This window comes from Mobula hypostoma, chromosome 9 (assembly GCF_963921235.1).
Source record: "Mobula hypostoma chromosome 9, sMobHyp1.1, whole genome shotgun sequence".
Classification (NCBI taxonomy): domain Eukaryota; kingdom Metazoa; phylum Chordata; class Chondrichthyes; order Myliobatiformes; family Myliobatidae; genus Mobula; species Mobula hypostoma.
In genome coordinates, this window is record NC_086105.1 from 146,557,344 (window position 1) to 146,573,873 (window position 16,530).

A 16,530-nucleotide genomic window follows, 5' to 3' on the forward strand; every position below is an offset into this window, starting at 1 on the left:
AAGAGTAGATTAAAAAGTTGGCACATCATCATCACAGGCCAAAGAGCCGGTACTGTGCATAATGTTCTATATTAACAACACAGTGAGTTTTAAACAACCATTTTGATTGAAATCCAATGGCACTGGATTCTTTCCATTGGGCCAACATGCCTCTGCCAGCCCAAAAAAGCCCTTTCTTACATTGTCATCAATATACAGACAACTTGGAAGGAATGCTACATGCTATGGAGCTTTACATAGATGAAAAATAATTACCTGTGCACAAAACCATGCTTGTGCAGATGAGCAAGACCAGCAGCAATCTCACAGGCCATCCTTTGCAGCTGCAGCAACTCTGAACCACGGGGACTTTGCTCATTTTGCTGACTATGCAGGTAGCCCTTTATGTCACCCTGTAAAGGCAAAGAAGGTGAATCATCAGTCATATCTGTGCTGCCTACTGTTAACAAAGTTATTTAACCTGCACTTTGAGCGGATGGGGCTCATTTGCTGTCATTGGCATCTCATCTAAGAGAAAGAAAACTTTGATCTCAAATCTCCACTGCCTTGCAACTATACCCACTCGTGGGGAAGGTTTCAGGAGGAAACACTGAACAAAAATCCAGAGCTAGGGTCACTAAGGCAGTCCTAGGTTGAATGGGAACTCCTGCCATCCTGCTGGCGCTAAACTGTATCGGTCTTTGCCATTCCTTTGAATTCATCAGACAGGGCAAGTCTGCAACACGGCAACAGTTTGTTCTCCATAATGTACTGCCCTGGCTTGCATATCATGTAGACAGCTGGGATGCAATATTCATATGGGGCCTCTCTCTAACCGGCGCCCAATATATACAGCAAACCTCAAGAAAAAGCAGCACCTAAATGTAGTATCTGCAAATTGCTTTCCTTACACAAGTTTTCCATTATATATTGGGCAAGATAAAGGGAAAGGTATAAATGTAAGTTCTGCAGCTGTTGGGCTGGGGGTTGGGGGGGGTTTGGGCAGGAAGGGGTGTGGGGAGGGATACAGAGACAGGAATTTATAGGGTCTCGTCAACCAGGGCCATAGCGTCAACCGATGATTGTGCAATTTAAAATGGGAGATGTAGAACAGGCCAGAATTGGAAGAGGATTATTTCAAAGGCTTGTAGGTTCAAAAAAAGTCATTCACTGCATGATTTAAAACAAGATCAGAAAATAATAGTAAAAGAAGAATGAGTGTTCCTTAACCAGGCCTTTCCCAGGCTACAACAGGGTTCTGTCTCTGATAAATGTTCATAAGTCAAAAACAGCACAAATCAAAAATGTGATTGCCAAGTAAAATATTACATGAAAACATAGCTTGCCAAGAGCAACCAATAGCTAAACCAGTGTGTTTAACTCAACCATTAAAATTTCTCTACAGATGCAATGATATTGCTGCAAATAGAGATCCCTCATGGTAGAGGATAAGTGCAGCCCTACATCAGTCTGGAAATCTACCCCACATGTCCCACAAATGCCCATTCGCACATTAAGGCTGTGCACAAGTTAGGCCTTTGTCACCTGGGCAGGTTCAGTAGTTAGCAAGCAGAGGGATGATGAACAAACAGCTTTTCGTGGAAAATCAGATCAATGCAACAGGGTTTAGGTGGACTTGGGTTCTTAGAAGGTGGAAGTTCACCTATTTCAACATATTTTCTTTGTCGGCTCAGTGTCATTAAGTTTAACCTTTAAATGAGATAATGAAGATTCCTTTTTCTAATAAAAATTCAAATTTCTTCTTTTACAACTGCAACAATTGCTTATTACACTAGCAGATAACGAAACTAAAATCAGCAACAGATTTTCAGCACTCACAATTCTTATGAAAAAGTTGGACTTTTTTAATATTCTAAAATTTGTGGGTTACATTACTGAACTTCACAATTTTTCATGTACAAAGTTCATATTAGATGGCTTCTACTTAACAGCTGAGTTAAGTTTGATGATTCCATTAGCATGGACTGTACTTAACCTGTGCTGACAAATGGTAATTAAATCACCGTTGCACAGCGACCATGTCAGCACTGAAAAGCACACACTCTTATAACCATATAACAATTACAGCACGGAAACAGGCCATGTTGGCCCTTCTAGTTCGTGCCGAACTCCTACTCTCACCTAGTCCCACCGACCTGCACTCGGTCCATAACCCTCCATTCCCTTCCTGTCCATATATCTATCCAATTTAACTTTAAATGACAACATCGAACCTGCCTCAACCACTTCTGCTGGAAGCTCATTCTACACAGCCACCACTCTCTGAGTAAAGAAGTTCCCCCTCATGTTACCCCTAAACTTTTGCCCTTTAACTCTCAACTGATGTCCTCTTGTTTGAATCTTCCCCACTCTCAATGGAAAAAGCCTACCCATGTCAACTCTATCAATCCCCCCTCAATTTTAAACACCTCTGTCAAGTCCCCTCTCATCCTTCTCTACGCTCCAAAGAATAAAGACCTAACTTGTTTAACCTTTCTCTGTAACTTAGGAGATGAAACCCAGGCAACATTTTAGTAAACCTCCTCTGTACTCTCTCATTTTTATTGACATCTTTCCTATAATTCAGTGACCAGAACTGTACACAATACTCCAAATTTGGCCTTACCAATGCCTTATACAATTTCAACATTACATCCCAACTCCTATACTCAATGCTCTGATTAATAAAGGCCAGTATACCAAAAGCTTTCTTCGCCACCCTATCCACATGAGATTCCACCTTCAGGGAACTATGCACCATTAATCCTAGATCCCTCTGTTCTACAGCATTCTTCAATGCCCTACCATTTACCATGTATGTCCTATTTTGATTAGTCCTACCAAAATGTAGCACCTCACATTTATCAGCGTTAAACTCCATCTGCCATCTTTCAGCCCACTCTTCTAACTGGCCTAAATCTCTCTGCAAACTTTGAAAACCTACTTCATTATCCACAACGCCACCTATCTTAGTATCATCTGCATACTTACTAATCCAATTTACCACCCCCATCATCCAGATCATTAATACATATGACAAACAACATTGGACCCAGTACAGATCCCTGGGGCACACCGCTACACACCGTTCTCCAATCTGACACACAGTTATCCACCACTACTCTCTGGCGTCTCCTATCCGGCCACTGCTGAATCCATTTTACTACTTCGATATTAATGCCTAACGATTGAACCTTCCTAACTAACCTTCCGTGTGGAACCTTGTCAAAGGCCTTACTGAAGTCCATATAGACAACATCCACCGCTTTACCCTCATCAACTTTCCTAGTAACCTCATCAAAAAATTCAATAAGATTTGTCAATCATGACCTTCCATGCACAATTCCATATTGACTGTTCCTAATCAGACCCTGTCTATCCAGATAATTATATATACCATCTCTAAGAATACTTTCCATCAATTTACCCACCACTGACGTCAAACTCACAGGCCGATAATTGCTCGGTTTACGAATTGTTAAGATTTTTCATTTATCGATGTAGATTTTTTTTTCTTCCCTGTCAACTACAGGCAGAAATCATCATCAAAAACACATATACAAAAACTTGCTCTTATTTGAAATACCTTCACATGTCTAAATGCATTATTTGCAAAATGTTTTGAGACTTCAAGCTCTAAAAATGTGCTATATAAATGCATGCTTGCTTTGTTTCAAATATGGTACAGAACTTCATAAAAGCAATTTTCAAATCACTACCAATTATAGGCTGAACATAACACTTAAAGCAAAATAAATTTTGGGGACAACCAATAAATCATCTTAAATCCCTGAAGGGTGTTGATTCCATCTTTTACGGAGACTGAAATACTCATGACATCCAGAAGCAAAAACATGGCAGAAACTGTTTAGGCACCAACTTAATTATAGTGTAGTCAACAGTGTTTTAAATTAAGTTCAAATTTGTTAAATATTTACATTATCAGCACTATAGATCACAGACTAGAGAGATTAACTGAATTTGTCACCTGCACATTGAAACATCTAGTGATATGTGTTGTTTGCGTCAACAACCAACAGTCTAAGGTTTATGCCAGGGGCAGCCTGCAAGTGTCACCATGCTTCCCACGCCAATACAACATGCCCAAAACTCACATTTTTAAAAGCTTTAGAGCTTATAATCTAGGGGAAGTTGGCACCCTAAAGGCTGGGTCTACATGGCCAGCACCAATGTACAAGAGGCACAGATCAAGTGAACAGCCAGAGACATTTTCCCAGGCCAGAACTGGTTAATACAAGAGAGCATAATATGAAGGTGACTGAAGGAAAGTACAAGGAGGGATGTCAGAAGGAATTTTTAAAAAATATTTACATATTTACAGAGAATGGTGCGTAGGTAGAATGTGCAGCCTGAGATGGTAGTAGAGGCAGATACATTAGGGACATTTGAGAGACTCTGATGTAGGTACATAGATGATAGAAAAGTGGAGGGCTCCATGGGAAAGAAAGGTTAGATTGATCTTGGAGTAGGTTAAAATTTCCGCACAATATCGTGGACAAAAGAGGTTCTACTGTGTGGAAAACAGTCTTGATTGACTGGTGGAGCACCTGGTGGGCCAAATGGCCACATTTCGTTCCTACATATTATGGTAATATTTATGTTTACCATAAGATGCAAAAGCATTTTTTTTTTAAATGTGCTCAACTCAAAATCCACCATTCAGCAAATGCTCCGTTCAGGAATTTTTTTTTCTTGAAGCAATGCTTCCAATAGCATCTCAAGACTCCATCAAAAATCAACAATCAACAATGACCTGTGATTAAATGTGATTAAACAACCAAACTTAATAAACATTAAAAATAAACCAAGAATCAATGAGGGGCTGAACTTTTTTTTTTGCTCTTCATGGTGATGGAAGTGCCTCATGCATTGAGAGTCGAGCTGTGCCTGGTATACAGATATTATCCATTAAAATCATTAATTTACCTTTTTAACAAATGGCACAACTTACAAAATGCTGCTACCAAAACTCATTCAGTTTTTGGATAAGTGTTTTAAGATGTTAGCAAAGACTTTCACTGAAAATAAACTGCAATGTATGTGCTTTGTCCACAGCAGATCAGAATTACAATAGTTTCAACTCCATAAGGATTTGTGCATGACTGTAGAGCTAAAGAAAGGCTTTAAAGATCTAAAGGCTGGAATTAATTTGAAATAGTTTGCATGATTATTTTATGAAAGGAGAAAGAATGGCAGACAAAAGAAGAGTTTGCTTAGAAGTACCCATGACTAAGGATAACTAAAGAGATAATGGCAATATACTGGATTGCTGAAGAATGGAGTGTTTTAACTGATGACATGACTGTGTGGTTGAGCTCCTGTCCAGAAAAGCACAATAGAATCTGAGCAGCTCCATACAAAAGTGAAACTTTGCCACAATCAGTCACACCAATGGTCACATAACTTTGTATACCAAGGTCTGGAACAGAAAGGAGCAGAGAAATAGAATGGTTAAAATCTGAAGAGGCTGTATTGTAACAGCAAACAAGTCATTGCATTAGAAAATGAAATGTAGTTTCTTGCTGACACAACTTCAGCAGCACCTGTATGTAAACCATGCACTAATTCACAGTGTACGATGTATTCCAAATTGACTCATGGCCCAGAAAAACTCAAACCACTCCCAATTCCTGTAAATTTTATTTTTATTTGTCAGTTTTATAGTTAAATCTGGTTGTTTATTACAAAGCTATTTAATCACATATCAATTTCAGTATTTGACAGACACTTACACAGCCACAAGGAGTGCTGACATTCCCCTACATTGCTTCTGATATATGTACTTCGGGTGACTGCTTTTGTTCAATGCTACAGATGGATGATGTGCTCAGAATTAGGTGAATGAAGAAATAAAACTACATGCACATAGCTTCACATAAGGTATTACAGACATGCAACTGATATCACAAAAACCTATGATCGAAATTCATGCTGAGGTGTGAGCAAGTGTCATACAAAACTGACGAAAGAACCAAGTGTCTGTAAGATGCATGGTACAACATTCCAAATGCTCATTAGCTGATATGTAATACTCTTGCTGAAGTAGTAATCCAATTGCTTGCCATGATAGGTCAGCATTAGAAGGCCAGCAGATGCAAATAGAATTCACAAAGCTCAAGGTTGTTTTTGAAAGATCATTGGTTTGGTACATCAAGACCAAAATTGTGGCATAACAGCAACAGAATACAGCTTCTTCCACTCCACCATCAGATTTCTGAATGGTGCATGAACAATACCTCACTATTTCACTCTTGCACTATTTTTTTTTAAATTGTAATTTATAGTAGTTTTTAATGTATTTCACTGTACTGTTGCCACAAAACAAGTTTCAAGGCATCTGTGAGTGATAACAAATTTGATTCTGATATGCTTAATTTTACAGTACAGTGCTATGATACGTTAACATGAGGGTAATGACCAATCAATTAGGAGATGTTAACATTTCTAGTAGTAGCAATAGTATAATCAATAATATATTTGGCCTTTCAAAAGTAAGTGTGCATTCCATCTTCTGGTTAAGAGTTATTCTTTCCAAGAATGTGCAGTTTCCCCTGACATGTTCCAAACGCTGATTAATGAATGATGTCAAAAGATAAGGTCAGACTTTCCTCAAATTCGTAGTTTAAGTACTAGCTTAGGTTAGTGGTCTTTGAGCGTTTTATGGATTGGTGGAGGAACAATACAATCAGACATAATGCAAGATAGCACCAGCTCTTCATCTTGACTAATTCAAAAAAACATGAACCAGCACCATAACAACTATTCCTGTTCAAATGGTGGCACAAGATGCTGTAGAATCTGGAGAAAAAGAAACAAGCTGGAGGAACTCAGCAGGTAAGGCATATGACGGCATTTGTCCATACGAAGGTCTGAACCAAAAAGATGACCTTCATTTCCTGCCACAGATGCTGCTTGAGCAGCTGAGCTCTACCGGCACCTCAGTATTTTAAAAAAAAATCCTTTTCAAAAGGTCAATAGGTATAACGATGATGACTACTACCCCACTGATAATGAGGGTGGGACTGTAGCACAGTGGTTAGCATAACACTTTACAGTGCCAGTTGTAATATCAGGGTTTAATATCCATCATTGCCTGCAAGGAGTTTGTAGGTTCTTCGAATGAGCTTGTGGGTTTCCTTCCACATTCTAAAGGCTTTAGGGTTAGTATTAATAAGTTGTAAACATGCTATGTTGACAACGGAAGCAAGGCGACACTTGTGGGCTCCCCTGTCCCCCGCACATCCTTGATGTAAATGAAGTATTTCACTGTACGTTTTGACATTTCAACGTACATGTGACGTATAAAGCTAATCTTTAACGATTTAAGTATTGGCAATTGTACATTTATTTCAAAAAGACAAATTGCCAAAGATAAAACTCAATTCACTACTCAAATTTGACCTGTCATGAAGTGTAACTAAAATATTACACCTGCTCAGTTGGTTTTACTCAATTATGATCAAAGCCAGAATAATGTCAACTATGGCCATTTTCACTGTTCAGCGAGTCTCTCTATGCAAGACATTCATTCTTTCCAGGCTGCATGCAAGGTCAGCAGGTACTGTCATCTTTAACTGCACTTAAGATGCTGATGGACCATCAACAAAAGTCTCTGCAGAGTTTCTGGTAAAGCAAGAGTTCTCAACCTGGGGTCCACAGACCCCTTCAGTTAATGGTAAGGCTCGATGACATAAAAAAGCTTGGGAAACACTGTGGTAAAGATACTAACAGTATATCTTTACCAGAAGCTCAGCACAGATTTATGGTGATGGCCCATCAGTTAGAAATTCCAAGATTTAGACTCCATGTTAATGAAGGAACAAGTCATTTCCAAATGAGGATGGTTTGTTACTTGGGGAATCTGCAGAACCTGCTGCTCTCGATCTGCTTGGTGGTTGACACTGTGTTTGGGAAGTGCTGTTGATATCGTGTCAACAATGAACTAGATTGCATCTTGCATCTGTGGAGGCAAAGGGATAGTTTGTTCTCTGTTCCAGATTAGATAACCTGAAGCATCAGTATCTCCAAATGTCTGGGGTGATATCTATCAGCATAGTGCTTTATTTTTTATTTAGAGATACAGCATGGTAACAGGCCTTTCCAGGCAATGAGCCTGTGCTAATTACACCCATGTGATCAATTAACCCATGTGTCTTTGGAATGTGGGAGGAAACTGAAGCACTCAGAAAACCCACACAATAACAAGAAGAATATATAAACTGCTTACAGACAGCAGCAGGAATTGAACCTGGGTCACTGGTGCTATACTATGATCACGCTAACCACTGTGCCAACCCTCATGTTATAGGAGCTATACTCCTGCAAGCAAATTAAAAATATTCCAGCAAAGACCCTACTTGTGCCTTGTAGATGATAAATAGGATCAGGGGTTTCTAAGAAGTGATTTATACGCACAGTGCTAATCCAGCTGGTCCAATTAAGTTTCTGGTCAATTATAATCCCCAGGTCATTGATGGCAATGTCAATGAACGTTATGCGTAAATGGATAGATTATCTCTTGAGCTGGTCTTTTATGGAATAGACATTACTTGCCAAATGCTGTCCAGATTTTGCCACACAAAGGGCAGGGCTGCTTCATTTAAGATGCAAATGGAATTTCATTCTCAGGAAGCACCTCTACTTCTGAAGGTATTGAGGAACCAAGGAGGTTGGGTCTATGACAAAGACCCAGGAACTTCTGCAGAGATGTTCTGACGCTGCGATGATTTAAGAATACAAGTGGATACCACATTTCCACTAACGGTATTGATAATTTGAGTCCATTTGGAAACTAAATTATCTGATCAGGGTATGGTCAAGTGCCAAAAGACAGCTTACTATGGAATGTACAACTATAGATGATCAAATGGTCAACGTTAACTTCCAGTAACTGCTAAAGGAATTCCAATATGGAGAGTGAAGTAAATGATTGAAAATGCAATGAATTTTCCATGCTACCTATAAATTACTAAATTTATAGTAGAAGACTCACACTTCAATTGAAATTACTATCATGTGGGTACCAACTGGCAGCAATTTCACAGGCAGAAGGGTCTGACAAATACATCGGAGCTGACAACCTGCTTTGATTTGGTTGGTTGAAGAATAGACATTAGCCAGGAAATCATGAATACAAGAGATTCTGCAGATGCTGAAAATTCAGAGTGATAAAATGCTGGACGAATTCAGCAGGTTAAGCAGCATCTATGGAGAAAAACAAAAGAAACAACACTTTGGGCTGAGGCCCTTCATCAGGACGGCAAGGGAACTCTTTATTGTCAATAAATAAGGATCCATAGCATTTTTATCCCTCATCTGACCAGGTAAATGGGCTTCAGCTTAATACCTCAAGAAAAATGCCTGGTCTAACAGCATAAATGCTCTTCTCTTTGCTTCGTGCTAGTTGTTCTCCCACACTTGCACATTAAAGAGAAACATGTTCAGCAGAATGGCCTTTTACAAAACACATCAGTGTAACATTGATCCATACCATCCAGAATCATAGAGCCTTTGTTAATTGTTAAAACGAATTAAAACTGTATAAAAGAGAAATATTTTGAACATACATAAGCAACTAGTAACACACTATAGTTGCCCTAGATGGCAGTCTTCATCTGTTTATTTTACCACTAAAATAAGAGGCGCTGTCATCCAGCAGAACAGCAAATGGTGCACTGCAGTACACACCAAATAGGAAGGCTTACACAGTTGAACAAAATGCACTGACTCAGGAGGTTCCTTTTACAGAAGTGCTCGTTTACAGCTCAGAATCAATTGCTTAACCATCTTCAGACCAAAAATATCAAAGTGTACAGTATTCCATGCTCATATTTTGCTTTTTCTCAATACACTTGCTCTAAAAATCTGCATTTGAAACTTCTGATTTGTATTAAAATGATAGCTGTGTTTCATTTCCCTGCTTCTGAAGAGCTGTGGCTCTTGCCCTTGCAAACCTAGACACCGCCAAAAGGCAGCTATAAATCTTGTCAACACCCCAGAGAACTTATTTCACTTTGGATTATGCAATCAAAAGCAATTCAGCATCAATGGAGAGAGCCCCTTTGAAGCATTTCACTCCCATAAGCTATGCTAATGCATACATCTGTGTCACCTTAAATAATTGTAAAGTTTCATAACTTCTAGAATAATAAAATCATACTGTACATCTTGGTGTCAGTCGTTTGATAGTTAATTAATTCTCTTTCCTCAAACTTTCAGTAGCAGTACACTAAGGCATGCAGAAGAAGAGATATGGGAATACAGATCCACAATTCCTTGAAAGTAGCATCACAGGTACATAGGGTTGCAAAGAAAGCTTTTGGTGCACTGGCCTTCATAAATAAAGGTATCGAGTACAGGAGATGGGATGTTATGTTGAAGTTGTGCAAGATGATAGTGAGGTCTAATTTGGATTATCAGGAGCATAGACAGGTCGATGGAACTCAGCAGATTAATAGTTTGGCACTGAGTAGATGGGCCAATGGGCCCGTTTCTATACAGTAGTGTTCTAGGATTCGATGACTCTAAATGCTACATTACTATAGAATTTGCCTCTGCAACCTTCTTAGCCCATTACAGATAGCAACCAGCTGCATTAAATATTTTAATTTCTTTAGACTTTTTGTAGGATACTTTTTGTAGTATGCCAACAGGAATATTGTGTGCATTGGGATTACTGAGTTCAGATTTTTAGTTACGCTGAATCCCCCTGCCCACATTGCTCAGTTTTCCATGACTTGGTGAGATCCTCCTGCGTTCTATTAGAGTGTTGCTCAGTATTTCCAGCATCTGCACAATCTCTTGTGAACATGAGCATCTAAGCAGAACTCAGCAGTAGGATTATACTAAAGATCTCTGTGGTGGCAGAATCTAAAATATGAACATTATGACAAACAATTTCAGATCTCTTGACAAGTGCTTTCCAACCTTAATGACATTTAGTTAAGACCACTTCAGTTTTAAAATAATTTGTTTTCAAATATCATTCCATCCAACCCCGTTCCAACATGGTAACCTCCAGCCCTAGATTTCCACATTACTCCATTTATAGGGTTTATACATCCCACATGTTAACTGGTCCCTCAGGTTCAACAACCACATCCCACAAATTATCGAAACCTACTTCATGCAACTGCAGATGTGAGTACTTGTGTCAAGGACACTGAGTTCCATCACAAGGGGGTTAAACTGCAGATGATCACTAGCAGAACTAATCAAGGACATATACAGCGGTTGGACTGCTTGTACTATTATACTGGGAAGAATCAGCAGATTTGAATGTGTTAAATATTAGATACCTTTATTCAACTGACCCACGTTACAACAACCCAATTTGGGAAGACTAAATTTATAATACTGACAAGATCAGAATGTGCTAATTTGTGCAAATAAAAATCTCAAACAAGTAGCAAAATATAAAGGTTTTAGTGTCTATAGTCAACTAGTTTTGATAAAGTACAGTCATTCTAAGTTTCAGGGCTAGGTTGAGATGGTAAGTATTTATCATATTATAAATGGCTGAAATCAAGAGAAACAAACTGAACTATTAACCAAGCAAAGAATGGAAGGACTGCTCCAGAATATTCCAAGATATCTCCAAATAAACCTCAAATATGGTAGCCAACAAAACAAAATGATTTTCATTAAAGTATTAACAATCAGCTTGAAAAATTAGTACATACCTAACAAACCAAATACATTTTGTTGTGTGACAAACTTTTTACTTCATGCACTTTCAAAATTAACCAATAAGCTCATTCGTTGTTCCAAATATTTCAAATGAATGCTTAATAGAGAATATACAGATATCATATTGAAGCAAACTTCACACCATCTACAAAATTTCTTCTCCCCGGGCAGTTAATCTGATCAATCATTCTGTTTAGACCCCATACCCCACCTCTATCTATTAAGCTCAATCACTTCACTGTAAACATTTTAAACCACTTTTTCCAATGCTTGCTGTAATACATGCTATGTGTATTTATGTATATTTTATTCCCAATTTGTATTTATTGTATTATTTTTATATTTTTTTTAATTCCTTATAATTGTTGAATGTTGCCTTTTGCTGCATGTCGCACCATCACACCACAGCAAATTCCTAATTCACCTAAATGTATACGGTGAATAACATTGATCCCTGATCCTATTAAAGAGCATTTGATTGCAATATTATCATGTAGTCCAAGGAATGAATGAGTACAAGGAATGAATTCCTTTAATCCAATAATCTGGTGTCTGAGTGAACATTTCAAGAATCTTCTATCCTACTTGTCCACATGAGTAAAAGTTCTTGGGAGAGACTTGAAAACAGGGAAATCTTCCACTTAATGAAAGATCAAGATTTTTCAATACAGGTGCACATTCCTTTATCTGAAATTCTGAAATCCAAAAAGCTCCAAAAACCGAAGTTTTTTTTCGCCAACAGCTGACGTCACTCAGGTGTGACATGGCAGCACTAACATAGGCCGCCAGACGTCAGTTGGGGCTCAGCGCTCGTACTGGTTACACTTGCATTTGCTGTTCGCTGATATTTTGTGTTCACTGTTGACTTTGTGTTTAATTTCACTGAGAAAATGCGTAGGTCTGGTGCGCCAAAGGGTCCTAAAGTCCACCGCACTGAGACAGGTTAAATAAGGGACTTGAGCATACGTGATTTTTTGGTATCGGTGGCGGGGGGGGGGGGGAGGTGAAATCCAAAAAAATTCTGAATTCTGAAATGCAACTGGCCCCAAGGATTTCAGATAAGGGATTGTGGACCTGTATTAATAAAAGCATTCACTCAATTAAAAAAGACTCTTTCCTCTGTTTCAGTTCTCTGATATGGAGAAGTAATCGATTTATAAATTAAATACAGGAAGAAAGGAGAAACTTATTTACAATGAGCTACTGGGCATGGATTGTTTTCCCACTAGAAGTGGCCAAAGCAGAGACCATGGCATGTGTTCACAAAATTGGATAAATATTTGGCATGAAGTAACACATGAGAAAATGGTTTGAGACCTAATCTGTTTAGTTTCCTCAAACTATCACTTAGTTATTTAAAAAAGGGCAAATGGCCTACCTGTATGCTTTGGTTCTACATACCATGATAGTGTAGCACTATTACAATGTCAGTGACCCAGGTTATTTCTTACCGCTACCTATAAGAAGCTTGTAAGTTTTCCCTGTGACCTCATCGGTTTTCTCCAGGTGCTCCAATTTTTTCCCACATTCCAAAGATATACGGGGTTAGTAAGTTAATTGGTCACATGGGTGTAATAGTGTGGAGTGGGCTCATTGGACCCAAACGGCCTGTTACCCTGCAGTATCTATAATTAATTAAATATATGATAACCATTAGAGTGCATTAATTTGATCTACTTCATGCCAGGATTTAAATCTAGAGACATCTTAAGACCTCAAGACATAGGAACAGAATTAGGCCACTCAGCCCATCAAGTCTGCACCGCCATTTCGAGCTGATTTCAGTCTCAACCCCACTCTGCCTTCTCCCTGCAATTTTAGACACCTTTACTAATTAACCTCCACTTTAAATATCCCCAATGATTTGCCTTCCACAGCTGTCTGTGGCAATGAATTCCACAGATTCACCACCCTCTGGCTAAATCACAAGACCGATTTAAATGACAACTCTTCAGTCCAATTCGTGGCACCTTTCCTGAGCAACAACCATTCTAAATACAACATTCAGCTATTTATCACAGGACTTTATTGCTCTGCCTGTAATTCATCATTCCTACCAACCTGTGCCAGCTGAATACCAGCCACATAATTATTAGATTTTCAATAGCCATGCCAGGTTATCACTTCAAAGCCCTAAACCACAGATCTTGTTTCTACAGGCACCATTCAACACTGATTTTCTCTGGTTCACTATATGCCTCACAGGCCTACCAACAATTCCACAATGAGTCAATTTTGGGAGAATTGCCTATGTTCTGCTATATTGGCACCCTGTTAGTCATGATTTCAAAGACAAAGTGGGAGATATGGAAGTCATGGCCTGATTGCTGAAGACCAGGGCCTGTGTGTCTTCCAGGGATGTGCCGATGTCTGCAAATTCACTGGAGGTCCAGAAATGCCATGTCCTGGGGTTGGAGGCCTGACTATGTGTGAGCAGGTGGGGAGGTGGGAAAGGGGCTTGTTTTGCTGTTGTTGTTTTTGGTATTGCTTATTTTATTAGAAACATAGAAAATCTATAGCACAATACAGGCCCTTCGGCCCACAATGCTGTGCCGAACATGTACTTACTTTAGAAATGACCTAGGTTTACCCATAGCCCTCCATTTTACTAAGCTCCATGTGCCTGTCCAGGAGTCTCTTAAAAGACCGAGGTATCCACCTCCACCACCGTCACCAGCAGCCCATTCCACGCACTCACCACTCTTTGTGTAAAAAGACTTACCCCTGACATCTCTTCTGTCCAAGCACCTTAAAGCTGTGCCCTCTCGTGTTAGCTGAACATTGTGGGCATGCTATGTTGGCATCGCAATCTGTGGTGACACTTATGGGCTGCTCCCTACACATCCTCAGCTTGTGTTGGTTGTGAGTGCCAATGGCACATTTTACTGTATGTTTCCATGTACATGTGATAAGTAAAGGAACCTGAATCTGAGATTATGAGTGGTATTTAATGAGGCCTTTCAGAATACACAGAACAAAAACATTCCAATAGGAAAGAAAATTTTCGGGGTAAGAACTTGCCTACACTAATAGTAGTATGAAATGTAAAGGAAATAATTGCACATACCTAGATGAGTAGCAGATGAGAACAATGGACAAAATGAAAAAACATTAAAGAATGTCTGAAGATTAATAGTAACCTCTAATACCACACCCTCAGGACTTTGGTTGTACCAGACTTGCAGACTTCCCAGAGGATCTTAGGGTCAAAGTTGCCACACGAGTTAATAGGGCTGTTAAGAAGGTGTACGGTGTGTTGGCGTCCATTAGTCAGCAGTTTGTGCTCAAGGGCCGCAAGGTAATGTTGCAGCTCTATAAAATACTGGTTAATCAGCTCTGGTCTCCTCATTATAGGATGTGGAAGCTTTGGAGCGGTACAGAGGAGGTTTACCAGGATGCTTCCTGCACTAGGGAGCATGTCCGATGAAGATAAGTTGAGCAAGCTAGGGCTTTTAGCTGTAGAGCAAAGGATGACGAGAGGCAACTTGATAGAGGTGTGTAAGACGACAACAGGCAGAGATTGGACAGCAAGAGACTTTTCAACAAAAGCAGAAATGGCTAATACAAAGGGGAATAACATGAGGTACTATGAGGATCTCAGAGGCAAGTCCTTTACACAGAGAACATCCTGTCAGGAGTGGTGGGAGAAGCAGATTTATTAGGGACATTTAAGAAACATTTAGATAGGCACATGGATTATAGAAAAATGGTAGGCTATATAAGAGGGAAGGATTTGATCTTAGAGCAGGTTAAAAACATTGTGGGCCTTAGGGCCTGAACTGTGTTATAATGTTCTACGAACACTACCTCATCATTAATCTTTTACACTATTTAACATGTAGTAATTTTTATGTCTTGCATTGTGTTACCTATGCAAAACATATTTTATGACAGCTTTCAGTGATAATAAACTGATTCTGCTGAGCAGAAACAATATAATTAACAAAGTTGCCCATAGCAATTTAGCATTCAACACAGAATGCAATATCTATATTATTTATACATTTTTCAGTTCTAATGCTTGGCTGGTATATACACAAAATTTAACATGAACAACAAATATAAGAATTGAGTGACTGAATCACCTTTGGTATTGAAAATTATTCACCATTAGGAAATTTCCATCTGGCATAATTAAATTTTGGTGATCAGGGAAAGTGAAATGAAAGACAGTTATCAATGATGCTTTTGAGAAAGATATTGTGACATGTACTGTTAATCAGCTTCAAGTATTTGATATCAACTGGTTCAAGTTAGCCTTCACAAGCATCTGCTTTCATACTAAAAAAAACTAATTTAAGTGTCAATTTTCATTTTCAGAATCAGTTTTATTATCACTGACATATGTTGTGAAATTTGCTATTTCATGGCAGCTGTACAGTGCAATACTAAATATTATAAATTACCATAAGATCTAGATGGTGGAAAGTTTTATCCACTTTTATCTTCCCTTTATCTTTTCAATTCATTAACACTCCAAAATGTCAATGATAAACTAGATACATCTTTTTATCTCCAATGCATGCAACAAAGCAATAATTAATGCAACACTAGGACTATAATTCTTTTATATCAAAAACACACACTTTTATTCCCAGTTTTAAACATAGCCATGGCAATCCCAGCAAAACAAGGCACGCAGTCATTATCCCAACATGAGGTTATCTCTGTATACCCAATACATTTAGCATCCATTTCATTACATTTCATGAGAAAATTGGATTTGGTGCAACTAGGGGAACCAACCTAAATTCAATTGAAAACTACAGAGAAAACTATCATTATCAGAAAGAAACATTACATGCTGTGAAACGAGTATTTTATTTTCTAATTTGTAATCTA

At 38.7% G+C, this 16,530-nt stretch overlaps 1 protein-coding gene across 1 annotated transcript in view; it reads right to left on the bottom strand.

Moving 5' to 3' along the window:
* Nucleotides 1-16,530, bottom strand: part of lmtk2 (lemur tyrosine kinase 2) — a 128,912-nt gene that overhangs the window by 58,244 nt on the left and 54,138 nt on the right. The window contains exon 7 of the mRNA XM_063059371.1: nucleotides 256-392. Within this exon, the coding sequence (XP_062915441.1) occupies nucleotides 256-392 (137 nt within the window). The remainder of the gene's footprint in view (nucleotides 1-255; nucleotides 393-16,530) is intronic.